This window comes from Somniosus microcephalus, chromosome 6, assembly GCF_052327205.1.
Source record: "Somniosus microcephalus isolate GS21.2 chromosome 6, FLI_Smic_1.0, whole genome shotgun sequence".
Classification (NCBI taxonomy): Eukaryota; Metazoa; Chordata; class Chondrichthyes; order Squaliformes; family Somniosidae; genus Somniosus; species Somniosus microcephalus.
The window spans coordinates 25706920-25727366 of record NC_140992.1 but is presented as its reverse complement, the minus strand read 5'-3'; the positions used below and the strand labels follow the sequence as shown (position 1 = coordinate 25727366).

At 48.3% G+C, this 20447-nt stretch overlaps 1 protein-coding gene across 3 annotated transcripts in view; it reads right to left on the bottom strand.

The window, feature by feature from the left end:
* The window catches only part of LOC147115542 (phospholipid scramblase 1-like), a 123798-nt gene that overhangs the window by 85641 nt on the left and 17710 nt on the right, over positions 1 to 20447 (bottom strand). For all 3 annotated transcript variants that reach the window (XM_085989855.1, XM_085989853.1, XM_085989852.1), the window contains exon 2: positions 19579 to 19621. In XM_085989855.1, coding sequence (XP_085845981.1) covers positions 19579 to 19594 — 16 coding nt within the window. In that variant the 5' untranslated portion in view covers positions 19595 to 19621. The remainder of the gene's footprint in view (positions 1 to 19578; positions 19622 to 20447) is intronic.

Below are 20447 nucleotides of genomic sequence, written 5' to 3'. Positions count from 1 at the left end.
TCCTCCTCCTCCTCTTCCTCATCTGAGGAGGATATGTGAGGAGCCACTTGGTCCTCAGGAATCTGCAAGCCACGACGCTGTGCCATGTTGTGAAGTGCACAGCAAACCACGACGATTCTGGAGACCCTGGCTGCTGAGTACTGCAGGGCTCCACCTGATCTATCCAGGCATCTGAAGCGCATCTTCAGCAAGCCGATGGTTTGCTCGATTATGGCTCTGGTGGACATATGGCTGGAGTTGTAGCTCTCCTCAGCTTCGTTGGATGGGCTCCTCAACGGCGTCATTAGCCATGCCCACAGGGGATAGCTCTTGTTTCCAAGTAGCCATCCGTTAAGTTTGTCAGGCAGACTGAATAGCGGAGGCACACTAGACTGGCGCAGTATGAAGGAGTCATGGCAACTGCCGGGGTACTTGGCACAAACATGCAAAATTTCTTTCTTGTGGTCACACACCAGCTGAACGTTAAGGGAGTGGAAGCCCTTGCAGTTGACAAAAATACCTGGATTGCGATGGGGTGCCTTAAGGGCCACGTGTGCTGTCAACGATGCCCTGCACCCTTGGAAAGCCTGCGAGATGAGCTAATACAACTGCATGCGCTGTGACACTTGCTCGATCGTTGGTGAAATGGATGTGATTGTGCGCGAGGGCAAAGAGGGCATCGGTTACCTGCGTTATGCAAGTGTGTGTGGCCGCCTGGGAGATGCTGCTGATGTCTGCTGCTGATCCCTGGAATGAGCCTGAGGCAAAAAAGTTGAGTGCGGCGGTGACTTTGACGGCCACTGGTAATGCTTGTCCACCTGGTCCTCTGGGCAGCAGGTCTTGCTGTAGCATTGCGCAGATGTCAGTCACTACCTCTCGCGAAAGTCGGAGCCTCCTTTGGCACTGCTGCTGGAACATGTTGAGATAGCTGGCCCTGTGTCTGTAGACCCTGTTTGGGGGTTATCTCCTGCGCCGACGGGCTTCCAGGCGCTGGCCCCTTCTGGCCTGTGCAGCTTCAGGTGGGTGAGCAGCAGCCTGGCGCTCCTGCTGCTGCTGCCGCTGTTGGTGCTGCTGTTTTTCCTGGTTCTGCTGGTGCCGCGGCTGATGCTCGAGCTCCTCTAATGCCCAGATGGGAAGGAAATAAATGGCTCCCATGCTTTTGGTATATGCCTCAGTTGAGGAAGCGCTGAGTGAAGGTGGTGAGAGGGGTTTGCCAGGAGGTCACACTGGAGATGGGTGTCAGGCTCCAACCTTCCACAGGTGTGGTTAAGCCTTCTAAAAGTTGCCCCAGACCTGAGACCACTAAGTCCTGCCACCTGCAAATCAGTTTTTGCGATTTTAACCCCCCACATGCCTCCAAGCCCGCTTCCACGGCTCAATGAAAATCCTGCCCGTGGTTGCAATGTGGCCAAGGTTGGGAATTAAATATTCCAGGATACTTAACTTTTAGAAGAGATAGGCAAAATGGAAAAGGAGGAGGGGTAGCCCTGATAATAAAGGATGGGACAAAGACAGTAGAGAGAAAGGATCTTAGCTCCGAAAATCAAGAAGTAGAATCAGTTTGGGTGAAGCTAAGAAACAGCAAGGGGCAGAAAATATTGGTGGACATTGTTTATAGGCCCCCAAACAGTAGTTGTATTGTAGGGCAGAGTATAAATCAGGAAATTAGAGGCACATGTAACAAGGGTAATACAGTAATCATGGGGGACTTTAATCTACATATAGACTGGGCAAACCAAACTTGCAGTAACAGTGTGAAGGACGAATTCATGGAATGCATACAAGATAGTTTTCTAGATCAGTATGTTGAGGAACCAACTAGGGAACAGGCTATTTTAGATCTAGTATGATGCAATGAGAAAGGGTTAATTAATAACCTTGCAGTAAAGGGGCCTTAGGGTAGAGTGACCATAATATTATAGAATTTTATATTAAGTTCGAAAGTTTAGTTAAATCTGAAACTAGGGTCTTAAATCTAAACAAATCAAACTACGTAGTTATGAGGGGCGAGTTGGCTTCAGTAGATTGGGAAACTACATTAAAAGGTATGACGGTAGACAAGCAATGGCTAGCATTTAAAGAATTAATACATAATTTACAACAAATATACATTCCATTAAGGCACAAAAACTCCGCAGGAAAAGTGGTCCAACCGTGGCTAACAAGTTAAAGGTAGCACTAGATCAAAGGAAGAGGCTTATAATGTTGCCAAAAAAAAGCATTGAGCCTGAGGATTGGGAGAATTTTAGAATTCATCAAATGAGGACCAAGAAATTGATAAAGAAAGGGAAAATAAAATATGAGAGTAAACTAGCAAGAGACATAAAAACTGACTGTAAAAGCTTTTATTGTATGTAAAAAGGAAAAGATTAGCAAAAGTAAATGTGGGTCCCTTACAGGCTGAGACAGGAGAAATGATAATGGGGAATAAGGAAATGGCAGAGAAATGAAATAAATACTTTGGCCGCGATTTTGCCGGCACTCAGAAGGCGGGTTTGGCGGCGGGTCAGATGGTAAAATCGCAAATATTGACGGCGGGTTCCGATCCTGCCGTCAACCCACCTCTGTGCAACTTTTCCAAATGCGGGCTTCCAGACTCCCGATTGGTTCCGCCACCAATCGGCAGGATAGGCCCTTAAGGCAGTTAACAGCTTGTTACCTGCCTGGATGATGCTATTTTGACAGTGGTTTTAGATTTTTCCACTTTTTCTGCATGTTCCACGCCATTCCCAAACCACATCAGCTGATTGTGCCGGGTTCACCAAGTGGCTGCCTTCTTGACAGCTGCAGCTCCAGCATAAAAACAAAGCTCGCAACAAGGATCAGTTACAGAACTTTGTTTTTTCAGGTCTGGGAAAACTTTTTGCAGGTCTACTGATCTTGTAAGTGGTGAAGCTGAGATCCATCTCCACTGTGACCTCCTGGGAAAACCCTCTCCCCATATTGGCTGAGCGCTTCCTCAACTGAGATACCTACCAGCAGCATGGGAACCATTTATTTCCTTTCATCCTGGTCCTCAGATTCGAAGGATGAGCAACCGCGGCAGCAGCAGAACCAGGCACAACAGCAGCACCAACAGCAGGAGCGCCAACCACCTGATGCTGCACAGGGCAGAGGGCATCAGCGCAGGGCTGCATGTCGCCGCAGGAGATACCCCCAACACAGGGTTTACAGGCCGAGGATGACCTTCCTCAACATGACTGAGCAGCAGTGCCAAAGGAGGCTGAGACTTTCGCGAGAGGTAGGCGGCGACATCTGTGCAATGCTGCACCAACACCTGGAGCCCAGAGGAACGGGTGGACACCCCTTACCAGTGGCTGACAAAGTCACCACCACCCTCAGTTTTTTGCTTCAGGGTCCTTCCAGGGCTCATCAGCAGACATCAGTGGCATCTCCCAGTCGGCCTCACACAGATACATAACGCAGGTTACCGACGTCCTCTTTGCAAATCCACTTCTCGACAGGTCAAGCAAGTGTAACCGTGCATGCGGTTGGCTTTGCAAATATGGCAGGCTTGCCAAGGATGCAGGGCGTCGTAGACTGCACACATGTGGCCATTAGGGCACCCCATCACAACCCAGCTGTTTTTGTCAACTGCAGGGACTTCCACTCCCTTAACATCCAGCTGGTGTGCAACCACAGGAAGGACATTTTGCGCAAAGTACCCTGGCAGTTGCCATGACTCGTTCATCCTGCGGCAGTCTAGTGTGCCTCAGCTTTTCAATCCGCCAACACAACTTTCCGGGTGGCTACTTGGAGACAAGGGCTATCCTCTGAAGACGTGGCTGATGACGCCGTTTGTTGTGTATGTACCTTTAAGAGAGAACTGCTTTTATACTGTAGTACCAGCAGTGACCATACCTGTATATAAAGCCGTAGCAGGCTTCTGTACTTTCAGTTCCAGCATACCCTCTGTTCAGTAAACACCTGTTATTACCGTTCTCCTGCAGTCCGTGTGTTATTGATACGCGGACACTACACTGGCGATGAGCAGGTTCGAACTCACCTGCAGTACTGCATCACCTCACGGGGATCCATCCCTGAAAAGAAGCTTCTTGGAGGTCGAAGTCAGAGCAACGGGCGTCGACCGTGGGCAACCGCCCAGTGATCCATCGGAGTTCAGAGAATCGCAGGGGAGGCTGTGGAGAGCTGGGCTTGGCTCCCCAGTCAAGGTGTTCCAGCAAATCGTGCTGGTAGCAGGTAGTGCGCTGACCCTTCCGGACTGCGGCGGGCTTGAGCTCGATCGAGCGGCTCTGCAAAGGGGCCGTGCAGCGTCGTCGGGAAGGAAAAGAGAGAGGGTGGGGCGCACAGGGTCGGTGCTCAAGAGCCAGGCAGCGTTAGAGAAAATAAAACGAGGGGAAGGAAAAGAGGCGCGCAGTGGACAGCGTCGAAGAAGAATAAAACGAAGGAATTTAACTAACAAAAGAGAGACACGCCGAAGCCGCGGGGCGCCGCCATTACTATTTAGAATGCTAGGAGCAGCATTGGCAGCAAGGGGAAGAAGGAAAAGTGCGGGAGGCGCCATTTTAATCCATTGGGGAAGAAGGAAAAGCGTGGGAGGCGCCATTTTAAACCACCCAAGATGCCGAAGAGTGGCAGTATCACTGCTTTCGACAACGAAATAGAAGACTGGACCACGTATGTGGAAAGAATTGAAGTGTACTACAAGGCAAATGAGTTGGCCGATGGAAAGAAGGCGTCGGTATTATTAAATTTGATGGGCGCGAGAACGTACGGCCTATTGCGGAATTTCATTATCCCAGCTAAACCAATGGAGAAAAGCTTTGAAGAGATTGTCAATATCTTACAGGAACATCTAAACCCTACACCGCTGCTGATAGCAGAAAGATTCAAGTTCCATAAAAGAAACCAGCACAAAGATGAGAGCAATGCTGACTATCTTACGGAACTACGCAAGTTATCGAAGCACTGCCAGTTCGGAGCAGGACTGGCAGATACCTTAAGGGATAAGTTTGTCTGCGGGCTCCAGAGTGAAGGAACCCAGAAACGACTACTTTCGGAAAAGGACCTGATGCTAGAAAAGGCCTTCAGCGTTGCACTATACTACGAAGCAGCTGCACGGGGAGCTGTGGAAATACAACAGAAACCGCAAGAATATAGCACCAACGAAATGGCATATGGAGCAGAAAAGTGCTATCGCTGCGGCAGAACAACCCATGACCAGAAGGACTGCTGGTTTAAGGACAAAGTATGCAGGCAATGTGGAAAAGTGGGACACATAGCAAGAGTCTGCAGGTCGGGAAACAAAACCAACACTAAAAGAACTACTAAGGAAAAGTACAAGAAAGTAAAAAAAATGACAGACAGTAGTTCAGAAGATCAGGAGAGTGATAATGACTCCGGGAGCAGGAGACTAAGTTGTCTAAAGTTACACAACGTGATCGCAAAGGAGGATCACCAAACCATTTGGGTCACCCTCATGATAGCAGGGTCCCAATTAAAGATGGAGTTGGACACAGGATCAGCCCTAACTGTCATGAATCGACGAGACTATGAGCGGCTATTCTCACACATACCCTTGAAGGACACGTCCATTGTATTGAAGACATATACGGGGCAAAAAGTCTACCCCAGAGGAAAAATAAGGGTGCCCGTTAAATACAACGGCAAGGAAACACAGAAACTGTATCTATATATACTACAAGATGGAGGACCACCATTATTGGGACGTGAATGGATCCGAAAAATACAATTGGATTGGCATTCCATTCAGGCGCTAACTGTGGCTGACAAAAAGGATGACGACGCCACACCTGGACGACTGTCAAAAATTCTAACTGACGCGAAAGAGGTGTTCCAACAAGGACTTGGGACTCTAAAAGGAGTAACGGCAACGATAAAAATTGAAGATAACGCAAATCCAAAATTTTTTAAGGCCAGACCGGTACTGTACGCGATCCGCCCAGCCGTCGAAGCAGAGCTGGAGAGTCTGGAGCATTCGGGTGTGCTGTCCAAGGTGGACTGGAGCGAGTGGGCCACACCCATCGTTCCTGTAATGAAGAAATCATTGAGCAGCACGCCTGGGGAGCCGAAGAAGGTTCGCATCTGTGGGGACTTTAAGGTAACTGTGAACCCAGTCCTGCACACAGTACAATATCCTCTTCCACGGATAGAAGATATTTTCGCCTCACTATCTGGAGGGAAACGCTTTACGAAGATTGATCTGGCCCAAGCGTATCTACAAATGGAGGTAGAAGAAGCATCTAGAAAATACCTCACGATAAACACTCACAAAGGTCTTTACCAGTACAACTGACTGGTATTCGGGGTAGCATCAGCTCCGGCTATTTGGCAGAGGGCGATGGAACAAGTCCTGCAAGGTATCCCAGGTACCCAGTGTTATTTGGACGACATCCTGGTTACGGGCGAAAATGACAGTGAACTCCTTGCCAACCTGGAGCAGGTGCTCACTAGATTACAAGAATATGGGCTACGAGCCAACCGCCCCAAATGCGAGTTTTTCAGGAAACAAATCTCATATTGTGGCCACGTGATTGATGAGGAGGGGTTGCATAAGTCCCCAGACAAGATTGAGGCAGTAGTCAAGGCTCCAGCACCGGAAAATGTGTCGCAACTGAGGTCGTTCCTCGGGTTGGTGAACTACTACCATAAGTTCTTGCCAAATTTATCTACAATTCTGCACCCACTGAACGCCCTGCTGCAAACTGGAGTAGCATGGAAATGGAGTGATGAGTGTAAGCGTGTCTTTCAGAAATGTAAATGCCTAATCACTTCAAAAGAAGTATTGGCCCACTACAATCCAACACTACCGATTCGGTTGGCATGTGATGCGTCTTCCTACGGCATTGGAGCGGTGCTGTCACACAAATTCCTTGACGGTTCAGAGAGGCCAATAGCCTTTGCGTCGCGCTTGTTAACCTCAGCCGAGCGTACCTACGCCCAGATTGACAGGGAGGCCCTCAGCCTGGTGTGGGGGGTGAAGAAGTTCAATCACTATCTGCGCGGGCAGAAATTCACCCTACTGACTGATCATCAGCCTCTTGTCTCCATTTTTAACCCAAAGAAGGGCGTTCCGGTGATGACGGCGCAACGGCTGCAAAGATGGTCCCTTTTTCTAGGGGCACATCAATACGACATAGAGTACAAGGGTACGAAACAGCATGGAAACGCTGATGGGCTGTCGCGCCTACCGTTGCCTACGGTGGAGGAAGCACCTGCAGTGGACCCTGTTGAGATATTCCATTTGACCATAGTCGAATGTCTACCTGTTACAAACTCAAGTATAGAGAAGGAAACCCGAAATGACCTGACACTCTCTCAGGTCTATGATTTGACGGTGAAGGGATGGCCAGCACATGGCGACTCGCTGTTGCCACATTCTCGCCAAGGAGAGAACAGCTATCAGTGTGCCGGGGGACCTTGATGTGTGGATCCCGAGTGGTAATTCCACCCAAGTTGAGAGATAGAGTGCTCAATGAGCATCATGAGGGTCATCTGGGAGGGGTAAAAATGAAGAGCCTAGCCAGGGCGTTTGTGTGGTGGCCGGGAATCGATAAAGAAATCGAGGATATGACCAAGAGCTGCACAGGATGCCAGAAAGTCCAAAACGCTCCACCACAGGCCCCGCTACACCCATGGGAGTGGCCCTCATCTCCATGGCAACGGGTACACATTGATTTTGCTGGTCCATTTATGGACTCAATGTTTTTAATCACCGTGGATGCACATTCGAAATGGCCAGAGGTCATCAAAATGTCCTCCACCACCACGGAGAAAACTATTGCAGTCCTACGGACCATCTTCACCAGGAATGGCTTGCCAGAACAGATTTGCCCTGACAATGGACCACAGTTTGTGTCCGAGGATTTCCGGAGGTTTTTGAGGAATAATGGGGTAAAACATTACACATCTGCCCCATATCATCCAGCCACAAATGGATTGGCTGAGAGGTTTGTTCAGACCTTTAAAAAAGCAATAAAGGCGATGTATAACGACGACATACCACTACAACACAAGGTGGATAATGTTCTTTAACCGAAGGTTAAGATGTCGCCTGGATTTGCTCAAACCAAACATAAGACGAGATGTTGAGGATAAGCAATACCAGCACATCAATGAGAAGCCAACCAGGAGCTTCAAGATAGGGCAACCAGTCTTGGCCCGCGACTACCAAACAGAAAAATAGCAGCCAGGAACGATATGCACACAGCAGGGACCACTAATGTACACAGTGGACGTTGGAGAGAGCATCATGAGACGCCATGCTGACCAGATTCTAGAGTCACAGGAACAAGTCAAACCCATACCACGAGCATGCGCACCTGGTGATGAATCCAAAGTACAGATTGCGTCTACCTCAGAACCAGTGGTATTGGAAGCTGACGAACCAACCAATGACAATGAGCCATAACCGACTCCGCTGCAAAAACAGGACACTCGAGAAAGGCGCTATCCAGACAGGATCAGGAAGCCTCCTCAAAGACTGAATTTATAAATGATTACTTCAGTTGATGTATATAGTACAGAGAAAATTGTAATTGTAATTAGTTATTATTTAATTGTTAAATGAATGTTATGTACTGTTTATCTAAAAGGGGAGGAATTGTTGTGTATGTACCTTTAAGAGAGAACTGCTTTTATACTGTAGTACCGGCAGTGACCACACCTGTATATAAAGCCGTAGCAGGCTTCTGTACTTTCAGTTCCAGCATACCCTCTGTTCAGTAAACACCTGTTATTACCGTTCTCCTGCAGTCCGTGTGTTATTGATACGCGGACACTACACCGTTGAGGAGCCCATCCAACGAAGCTGAGGAGCGCTACAATTCCAGCCACATTTCAACCAGATCCATCATCAAGCAAACCATCGGCTTGCACAAGATGCGATTCAGATGCCTTGACAGATCAGGTGGAGCCCTACAGTATTCAGCAGCCAGATTCATCGTGGTCTGCTGTGCACTGCACAACATTGCACAGAATCATAGCTTGCATCTGCCTGAGGAACATGTGGCTCAGCGCATAGCCTCCTCAGATGAGGAGGAGGAGGAGGAGGAGGAAGAAGAGCTTGTGGAGGCGGATCAGCCAGCTGCAGCAGCAACGAGCACATTGCTGCCCGTGATGCAAGGGATGCACTAATCTTTGCCAGATTCGCTTAGGTAGACGAATCAAACACATGTGGCTGGCACCTTCTTATCACACCATACACAATATACAAGAACCTGTGGGTTCCTATCACTCTGACCACCATCATTACAAGTGCAAGTCGCCCTGAGCTCTCAATGTGCAATTTCCATTTCCGAGATCACATAGGCCAGAACTTCAACTGTTTTCCATCACTTCTGTTTAATCAATACACAAAAGGATGACAATGGCAAAATTTAAAGACAACAAAAGACAACAGAACAGAACACCCAAGTGACTACCCTTGTGACTAATTGTGCTTTATCTTCCTCTTACGCGTGCTTCTACGTGGTGCCTCCCCTGTGGCTTCAGCAGATGTGGAGGCACCTTGCTCACTTTCATGCTGCTCCTGCTTCGACACCTTTGGCAGGCGTCCTCTGGGTTTGCGAGCCTGTGAGGGTTCGGCAACAGTCTACTCCTCCTGCGGCTGTGCAGGGGCTGAGACACCCATCTCAGTTGGGTGAGGTCTCTGGTGGGGCTCTGACTGAGGGCTACTCAGTGGCATGTGAGCGCTTGGAGAGGAGCCCCCACTTCCTTGTTGCCTGCCACCAACATCCCTCTCATGGGTCAGTCCCACTTCAGTGCTAGCAAGTGGCTTGACAGCAGCTTGCTGCACATCAGGGAAGCCATGAGGACCCGTCTCTGCACTGGCAGTCCTACTCCAGAGGACTTCCATGAAGCTCTGGTTTCTCTGCTCAATAGCTGTCTGTCGCTCCTCCAGAGATGCCAATCTATTCTGACAATTCACCATATTTTCCTGACTTTGGCGACTTATTTCCTCCATGGCCGTAGCCATCCTCTCCTCTACCGTAGCCATCCTTTCCATGGAGGTTGCCATCCTTTCCGTGGTGGTGCATTCATGCGCCATTGACTCCACAAAGGCACTGCTCAGGTTAGAGATGGACTCCTCCATCCTCTCCACACTCGCAGTAACTCTGGAGACAAAACCTGCCAGAGACTCCTCCACTTGTTCCTGGAGTTCCGGCACCGCCCTCCTTCTGGATGGATCCAGAGGCACAGGGTTCACATAAAGCTGAGCAGATCTGGGAGCGCGCTGCGGCCTCCGGCGGGGACTCTCCACTGCTGTCCCTGTCTCCACCGTCTGCTGATGCTCACTTGTGAGCTGTGATATACCAGGTGACAACACTACTCTATCTTGCGAAGGTCCCACCGAGGTGTGCGTATCTGCGCTGGTGCTGGGTGTGCTTAATTCTGCTGACGCTGTGCCCTCAGAGGTTGCAGCTTCCTCTGAGGAGTCTTCAGGCTCACACTCTTCCTCCTGGACAGTGGCGAGGGGGGCTGTTGATGGTCTTGTGGGGGAGTAAAGGCATGAGTTAGACATGTGATATTAACGTAGCATGCACATGGAATTGTGCAGATGATCGTAAGTCAATCTGTATGAGTATCAGATGCCATATCTGTTGTATCCGTGTGTTAATGGAGACACGGAATGCAGGAGTTGGTTTAACAGGTGTTTACTGAACAAAGTCTGGAGGTGAACTAACAGATACAAGACACTATACAGGCTTATATAGCCCGAGTGGCCACTACCGGCATTACAGTATACAGGGGCTCTTAAAGGCACATACACTACAATTCCTCCCCTTTTAGACAACCTGTACATAATATTTTAAGTAATCATTAATTAACATATTACAAGAACTATAATCTACACATTTGCTGCAGTTAATCAATTATAAGTCAGTCTCTCTGGAGGCTTCCTGACTCGGTCCGGATAACGCCTCGGTGGTGTAGTAGGTTTTGGTGGTGTAGTAGGTTCTTTTGGCAAGGTCGATTCGGCTTGAATGCCAGTGTCGGGTTCATCTGGTTCCAGTATCACCGGATCGGAGGTAGATACTATGGGTATCTCTGCTTCATCATTAGGCGTATAGAGTTGTGGTGTAGGTTGTCCCTTTTCGGAGGACTCTATGATCTGGTCAGCATGGCGCCTTATTATGCTTTCTCCAATGTCCACGGTATACATCAGCGGTCCTAGTCGTGTGCAAATAGTTCCAGGCTGCCATTTCTCGGTACGGTAGTCCCGGGCCAAAACTTGTTGACCTATCTGGAAGGTTCTAGTTGGCCTTTCATTCATGCCTTGAAATTGCCGGTTCTCCACGTCCCTTCTGATGTTTGGCTTGATCAAATCCAGCCGGCATCTTAGGCTTCTATTGAAGAACATCATGGCGGGAGTTTGGTTTGTAACCACATGTGTTGCATTCCTGTATGCAAACAAGAAGTTATCTATCTTATGCTGAAGTTTTATGTCTTCATTACCCATGGCCTTTATGAAGGTCTGGACAAACCTTTCAGCCAATCCATTGGTGGCGGGATGGTATGGGGCGGACGTGTAGTGCTTAACCCCATTGTTTTTTAAGAACTTCCTGAATTCTTCGGACACAAATTGCGGTCCATTATCAGAACAGATCTGTTCAGGCAGCCCATTCCTGGCAAATATGGTCCTTAATACTGTGATGGTTTTTTCCGTGGTGGTGGAGGACATCTTTATTACCTCCGGCCACTTGGAGTGTGCATCAACAGCGATTAAGAACATTGAGTCCATAAATGGACCAGCAAAGTCAATGTGTACCCTTTTCCATGGAGATGAGGGCCACTCCCATGGATGTAGAGGGGCTTGTGGTGGGGCGTTTTGGACCTTCTGGCATCCTAGGCAGCTCTTGGTCATTTCTTCGATGTCTCCATCGATACCTGGCCACCACACAAACGCTCTGGCTAGGTTCTTCACTTTCACTCCACCCAGATGCCCCTCATGAAGCTCCTTTAGCACTTTATCCTGGAGTTTGGGTGGAATCACCACTCTGGATCCACACATCAAGGTTCCTCGACACACTGACAGCTGTTCTCTTCTTTGCGAGAATGCTGGCAACAGTGGTTCGCCATGTGCTGGCCATCCCTTCACCATTAAATCGTAGACTCGTGAGAGAGTCGGGTCATTCCTCGTTTCCTTTTCAATGGCAGAATTTGTTACTGGTAGGCATTCCACTATGGTTGAGTGGAACATCTCCACTGGGTCCACTGTAGGTGCCTCTTCTACCGTTGGCAACGGTAGGCGCGATAAACCGTCAGCATTCCCATGCTGTTTTGATCCTTTGTATTCTATGTCATATTGGTGTGCCCCTAGGAAAAGGGACCACCTCTGTAGCCTTTGCGCTGTCATAATGGGAACACCCTTTTTAGGGTTGAATATGGAGACGAGGGGTTGATGGTCAGTCAACAAGGTAAATTTTTGTCCGTGTAGGTAATGGTTGAATTTCTTCACTCCCCATACCAGGCTAAGTGCTTCGCTGTCGATCTGGGCATAGTTACGCTCAGCTGAGTTCAATGAGCGTGACGCAAAAGCTATCGGCCGCTCCGAGCCATCAGGGAATCTATGTGATAATACCGCTCCTATGCCGTAAGGGGATGCATCGCACGCCAGTCTGATTGGCAGTGATGGGTTGTAATGAGCCAAAACTTCCTTGGATGTGATCAAGCCTTTGCATTTATGGAAGGCACGTTTACAGTCTTCGCTCCATTTCCAAATTACTCCCGTTTGTAGCAGTTCGTTAAGAGGGTGCAGAAGAGTTGACAAGTTCGGTAAAAATTTATGATAGTAATTTATCAATCCCAGGAACGACCTTAATTGTGAGCCATTTTCAGGTGCTGGGGCTTTTATGACCGCTTCAATTTTTTCAGGTGACTTATGCAACCCTTCCTCGTTAATTATGTGGCCACAATATGATATTTGTTTCTGGAAAAATTCGCACTTGGGGCGATTTGCTCGTAGGCCCCGTTCTCTCAACCTAGTGAGCACCTGCTCCAAATTGGCAAGGTGCTCGTTGTCGTTTTCTCCTGTTACAAGGATGTCGTCTAGGTAGCATTGAGTCCCCGGAATCCCTTGGAGGACTTGCTCCATAGCTCTTTGCCAGATAGCTGGAGCTGATGCTACTCCGAAAACCAGTCGATTGTACTGGTACAGGCCTTTGTGTGTATTTATCGTGAGATACTTTTTAGAGGCCTCTTCAACCTCCATCTGTAGATATGCCTGAGCCAAGCCAATTTTGGTGAAACGTTTTCCTCCGGATAGTGAGGCGAAAATATCTTCTATCCTCGGAATAGGATACTGTACCGTGTGAAGGACCGGGTTTACAGTCACCTTGAAGTCCCCACAGATGCGAATTTTTCTCTGTTCTTCAGATTTATCATTATTTAACGTTTTCTTCATGACCGGGACGATGGGTGTTGCCCACTCGCTCCAATCTATCTTGGATAATACGCCTGCCTTTTCCAAATTCTCCAGCTCTGCCTCGACTGCTGGACGAATTGCGTATGGCACTGGCCTTGTCTTAAAAAACTTGGGAATTGCCGCATCTTCCACTTTTATTGAGGCGGTGACGCCTTTCAAGGTTCCTAGTTCCTGTTGAAACACTTCCTTGGCGTTGGCCAAGATGTCTTTTAATCGTTCAGGTATGACGTCATCATCATTTTTTTTCTTACTGGTCACCGTCAGTGCCTGAATGGAGTGCCAGTCTAAACGTATCTTCCTGATCCATTCACGTCCCAACAGCGGTGGACCACCATCTTGCAGAACGTATAAATACAACTTCTGTATTTCCTTGCCGTTGTATACAACAGGCACCTTTATTTTCCCTTTGGGGTATACTTTCTGCCCCGTATATGTTTTCAAGATAATGGATGTGTCTTTCAAAGGTATATGTGGAAATAGCCGCTCGTAATCCCGTCGACTTATGACGGTCAGAGCTGATCCTGTATCTAGCTCCATTTTAACTGGGGACCCCGCTATCGTGAGGGTAATCCAAATGGTCTGGTAATCTTCTTTGGCAATTACATTATGTAATTTGAGACAGCTTAGTCTCTTGTTTCCGGAGTCGCTATCACTCTTCTGGTCTTCGGAGCTACTGTCCATCATCATTTGTACCTTTCTGTACTTTTCCTTATTGATTTTTTTTCTGTCCGTGGATTTTTTGTGTCCAGATCGGCATACACGTGCAATGTGTCCAATCTTTCCGCATTGCCTGCATGCTTTGTCCTTGAACCAGCAGTCCCTCTGGTCATGGGTGGATCTGCCGCAGCGATAACATCTCTCGAAACCCTGTGTCATTTCATGGGTGCCGAAGTCCTGTGGCTTTTGCTGTATCTCTGCAGCTCCTCTTGCGGCTGCTTCGTATGATACAGCCATACTGAAAGCCTTGTCCAGTGTCAAATCTTTCTCAGAAAGTAGCCTTTTCTGTGTTCCTTCACTTAGGAGACCGCAGACGAATTTGTCTTGAAGAGAATCTGCCAGTCCTGCCCCGAATTGGCAGTGCTTTGACAGCTTCCTTAATTCGGTGAGGTAATCAGCGTTACTTTCATTCTTGTGCTGATTCCTCTTGAAGAATTTGAATTGTTCCGCTATCAGCAGCGGTGTTGGGTTTAAGTGCTCCTGTAGGGTATCAACAATCTCCTTAAAATTCTTGTCCTTTGGTTTGGCTGGAGTGATTAAGTTTCGTAACAGCCCGTATGTCCTTGCGCCCATTAGATTTAGAAGTACTGATGCCTTTTTATTATCTTCTATTTCATTTGCTGTGCAATATACCTCCACTCTTTCCACATATGTGGTCCAATCCTCTATATCGCTATCGAAAGCATTAATATTGCCAGCCTTAGGCATCCTGGAAAAAAATGGCGCCTCCCGCGCTTTCCTTTCTTCCCTGCAGAAAAAAATGGTGCTTCCCGCGCTTTCCTGCCGCTGCTGCTGCTGACAACGCTGTTCGCCGCGGTTTTTATTTACATAGGCTTTTTTTTCAATCGGTGGAGACTCGTTCCCGCCGGACTCTCTGGGACTTTTCCCTCCCTCTGCTTGGTCCGAACGCCGACCTGCTTTGCAGCGCCGGCCGTCTCCCGAGCGCTCCCCCCCTCTGTCTCTGTTTACCTCCGCCTTCGCTGCTCGGCTCCGCTGCAGAGCCAGCCGATGGAGCCCCAGCCCGCCGCCCAGGAAGGATTATTGCAGTACCTGCCACCAGCTCGGCCAGCCGGTGAAACCACAGCCTTTCCCTTTTCTCTTTTCTTTCTTGTTTTTCTTCGACTTTCGTCTGAGGAATCGATCTCCTTGAGGTGCTGCCGAATTGCAGGTAAGTCCGTTTCCAATTCGTCGCCACTGTTGTATCCATGTGTTAATGGAGACACGGAATGCAGGAGTAGGTTTCACAGGTGTTTACTGAACAAAGTCTGGAGGTGAACTAACAGATACAAGACACTATACAGGCTTATATAGCCCGAGTGGCCGCTACCGGCATTACAGTATACAGGGGCTCTTAAAGGCACATACACCACAATGTCAGTCACTCATGCAATGTAAATGAGAGAGATGCAAATCTATTCTGTCACCAGTTTACTCTGCTGCGCCTGTCTGACCGTCCCCCACTTCCAGATTCTCATCGCTTCCGATGATTTCCAGTGCCGCCTCCTCAGTATTGTTGAGATGTGAAATGGAAGGTGGCCCTCCTCCTGTCATAGTCCTCTCCCTCTTATTATGGGCTCTCTTTTCCTGTAATGAGGGACACAAGTGGAGTTTGAGTGAGAATGATGGAGTGGGTGTAGAGAATCCATAGCATAGATGCTTAGAAGGGGACAAAGATGGAGAGAGGTGTCAATACCAAGGGCCCTCCCTCATTGCATAACAGTGATAGCGAGTGTGATGTCAGCATAGTCGAATAGTGTGGTAAACCACTTTTATCGTTCACTATCGTTACACTATGGTTATCACTGTTATATCGTTACACTATGGTTATCACTGTTTACACTGTTGTATCACTACACGAGGTCGCCTCTTGTCACGCTGTTATACCTGGGCTGACCACTGCTGACTCCGCCCATGGCTCCACCTACTTGCCCAGGTATAAAGGTGGTCGACTGGCTGGTATTCCTCCTTGTTGGATCCGATCACCCACGAGGGTTGGCTCTGTTATTTAGCCAATAAAAACCTATAGTTACTGTCTTAACTCGTCGCTTTTCATTGCATGAATTGATAGGTATATCAAATAGTGAAGTGATTGTGCACATAGAGAGAGAAGGATGGTTAAGGGTGCAAGGGATGTATGGGTAAAGTGGGATGTGGAGGAGTAGTTTGACAATGCAGAGTGCTGGTGATGAGAGGAGATGGGGAGCAGATTGAGGGTAATGGTGATGTTATACTCACTTTCCCTGAGCGGACCAGGTCATTGAACCTTTTTCGGCACTGTACCCAGGTTCGAATGCACATCGATGTCGAGCTGACATCCTGTGCAATTTGCAGCCACACAGCTTTGGTCTGCTGTGGTGGCTTCTTCCTCCCAGAGGATGGGAAGAGTACCTCCTTTTGACCTCTGACTCCCTCCACAAGAGCGTGGAGGGAGTCATCATCAAATCAGGGAGAGGCCTTGGCCCTTGAGGTAGCCATGGCAGCAGTTGTAACAAGGAAATCCAGCATCAAATAATGAGAGAATGAACCAAGACTGCATGGGCCCCTTAAATGCAACTGGCTCACAGACGTCAGCAGAGGCAAATTCCAGACCCAAAACAGTAATTGGCCAGGGGAGCGCACACGCAGGGACTCAATAGCTCAATTAGGGCAAAATCGCAAATTTTTACTGGATGAAAGCGGAGGCGGGACCGGGACCTGCCAACAACTGACCAGCACCCACCCCGCCACCAATGAGAAAATCGCAGCCTTTGTGTCTGTCTTCACGGAAGAAGACTCAAAAAACTTCCCAGGAATAATGGAGAACCAAGAGAATGAGGAACTGAAAGAAATTAGTATTAGTAAAAAAATAGCACTGAAGAAATTAATGGGACTGAAAGCCAATAAATCCCCTGGACCTGATGGCCTACATCCTAGGGTTTTGAAAGAGGGAGCTATAGAGATAGTGGATGCATTGGTTGTCATCTTCCAAAATTCCATAGATTCTAGAACGGTTCCCACAGATTGGAAGGTAACAATTGTAACCCCACTATTTAAGAAAGGGGGGAGAGAGAAAACGGGGAATTACAGACCAGTTAGCCTGACATCAGTAGTAGGAAAAATGCTAGATTCTATTATTAAGGACGTGGTAACAGGACACTTAGAAAATAATAATAGGATTGGGCAGAGTCAACACAGATTTATGAAAGGGAAATCATGTTTGACAAATCTGTTAGAGTTCTTTGAGGTTGTAACTAGCCGAATAGATAAGGGGGAACCAGTGGATGTGGTGTATTTGGATTTTCAGAAGGCATTCGATAAGGTGCCACACAAGAGATTATTAAACAAAATTAGGGCCCACATGATTGGGGGTAATATACTAGCATGGATTGAGGATTGGTTAACGGACAGAAAACAGAGAGTAGGAATAAACGGATAATTTTCAGGTTAGCAGGCTGTAACTAGTGGGGTACCAAAAGGATCAGTGCTTGGGCCTCAGCTATTCACAATCTACATCAATGAGGGGACCAAAGGTAATATATCCAGGTTTGCTGATGATACAAAGCTAGGTGGGAATGTAAGTTGTGAGGAGGATGCAAAGAGGCTTCATGGGGATATAGACAGGCTAAGTGAGTGGGCAAGAACATGGCAAATGGAATATAATGTAGAGAACTATGAAGTTATCCACTTTGGTAGGAGAAATAGAAAAGCAGAGTATTTTTTAAATGGTGAGACATTGGGAAATGTTGGTGTTCAGAGGGACCTGGGTGTCCTTGTACGCAAATCACTGAAAGTTAACAGGCAGGTACAGCAAGCAATCAGGAAAGCAAATGGTATGTTGGCCTTTATTACAAGAGGATTTGAGTATAAGAGTAAAGGGCCTAGAAATTGGGTTGGGGCGCCAAAGTGGCGCAAAAGTCGCCTGAGCGCAGGATTTAGCGCAGCGTTCGCGGCTTCAGCGATCATCCGATATTCAGTTTCATTGCCCCTCGAGGGGCACGGGGCGAGGCTCGAGGCGCTCCGCGTCCCTCTTAGGGCGCTGAAACTGAATATCGCAGCGCAATGTGCCGCAGCGCCACACGCTGCGGCATGGCACGCTGCGGTACTGCAGGCCTTCCTCCCACTGTTACGGGGGAGGTGCCTGCAACAGCGCAAACCCTGATCGCGAGTGCCGGCAAACAAGCCCGGCACCAAGGAGAAGTGCCGGGCTCTCGGGAAACAGCCGGCAATGCCGCGGCGGGGGGGGGGGGGGGGGTTAGGAGGCCGGGGATGGAGGTGCTGGCAGGCGGCCGCCCTCCACCTTAACTTGCGCCGCTGCCGGCACAGTAAGGCCCTGTGTACCGGGCGTGGGTAGCGCAACTGCGGCGTTCGCTACCAAATATCGCGAACGGGGCGCGAATGGGGCGCTGCACACACCAATGACGTCATCGGTGGCGGCGCAGTGCAAGAGAGTAATGCCACCATTATCGCCCTAACTCAATATCGCGGGAGGCGCAGCCAGTGGTGCTACAGCCACTGCCTGCCTCTTTAGGTGCTAACAAGTGGCGCTACTTACCCAATTTCTCCCCCAAGATGTCTTACTGCAATTACATAGGGCCCTGGTGAGACCACACCTGGAGTATTGTGTACAGTTTTGGTCTCCTTACCTAAGGAAGGATATACTTGCCATAGAGGGAGTGCAACGAAGGTTCATCAAACTGATTCCTGGGATGGGGGGATTGTCCTATGAGGAGAAATTGAGTAGACTAGGCCTATATTCTCTAGAGTTTAGAAGAATGAGAGGTGATCTCATTGAAACATACAAAATTCTAAAGGGTTTGACAGGGTAGATGCAGGGAGGATGTTTCCCTTGGCTGGGGAGTCTAGAATCAGGGGTCACAGTCTCAGAATAAGGGGTCGGCCATTTAGGGCTGAGATGAGGAGAAATTCCTTCACTCAGAGGGTGGTGAATCTTTGGAATTCTCTACCCCAGAGGGCTGTGGACTGTCAGTCACTGAGTATATTCAAGATAGAGATTGATAGATTTTTGGATATTAAAGGAATCAAGGGATATGGGGATAGTGCAGGAAAGTGGAGATGAGGTAGATGATCAGCCATGATCTTATTGAATGGCGCAGCCGGTTCGAGAGGCTGAATGGCCTCCTCCTGCTCCTATTTCTTATGTTCTCAAAACAGCTCACAGCATTTCACACAGCAGAGCACAGTGACTGTTGTTATTTAGGAAAATGCAGTAGCCATTTTGTGCTAGCAACAACAATGAGATGAATGACTTGTCAATCTACCTTTTTTTGGGTGTTGGTTGGGGAGGGTTGTTGGCCAAAATTCTGGGAGGACCTCCCATAGGTAGGACTTTGATATTTTTATTGTAAGCTCTTGTATAGACAAGATATTTCAATGTTCAGGGAGCGAAAGGAAAACTTTAATATCATATGCACAGCTCAATCTGGAATCACTGTCAATGAGATAGTGCCAATTCATCTGTCCTTACAATCGCTTACCTTCTGTTAGCTCCATCTGCTGATGAACCAGAAGCTGGTCTATCTGTGAAACAACAGAGTTTAATTGATTTTCTATTTCTTTCACAAGTGGCACAAAGTGAACATGACTGCCATGTAATGGGTTATTTCTGTAAGTTTAGTAAGTATAATTTTTGCACTTGAATCTTTTTTGTGTTATTTTCTGCTGTGTGATTTCAAATACTTTTTGATGGTCTTTCGTGCTTTGTATCTCTCGTGAGGTTGTTTTGCATATTTGAAAGATAGTGGATAAAATACTCCAGCATTTGAAGCTGTCCTCTACAATGCTCTCATGGTCGGTATACAATCACACTGGCACCATAGGGTGCAATCATACCAGTCCTGGGGAGGCGGGTATGGAGGCAGGACTGCCGGGAAAATGGCAGAATCTGGGGGCGAGTGCCCATCCCGCCCCCAACCCGCCTCCATGCCATCTTCCCAGGAGGCGGGTAGCCGACCCTTGCTGGGTCCCGTCACCAGGAGGCGGGAAGGGGATTACAGCCACTTAACTGTCTGTTCACAGGTAGTTAACAGGCAGTTTAGAGGATTATCCCCATTTTTCCAGCAGAGGCGCGGGCTTCCCGACGTCGGGAAACCCTGCCAGGGTCACCGAGGCGAGCAGTGGGTCTGCGGGGGTCGGAGGGGTGCAAAAGTGCGCTGTGAAGGTAAATGATGGGTGCAAGTGTGGAGAGGTAAGTATGTGAGGTGAGTGGAAAGTGGTAGAAAATGTTTACTTACTTTTGTTTCTTCCTGCAGGCTTTAAAAGTTGGGGTTGCGGAGACTCTCGCATCTAACCGGCAGAGATGACAGATGGCTGCTGCATTCTCCGATGCAACAACCATTTAATTTCT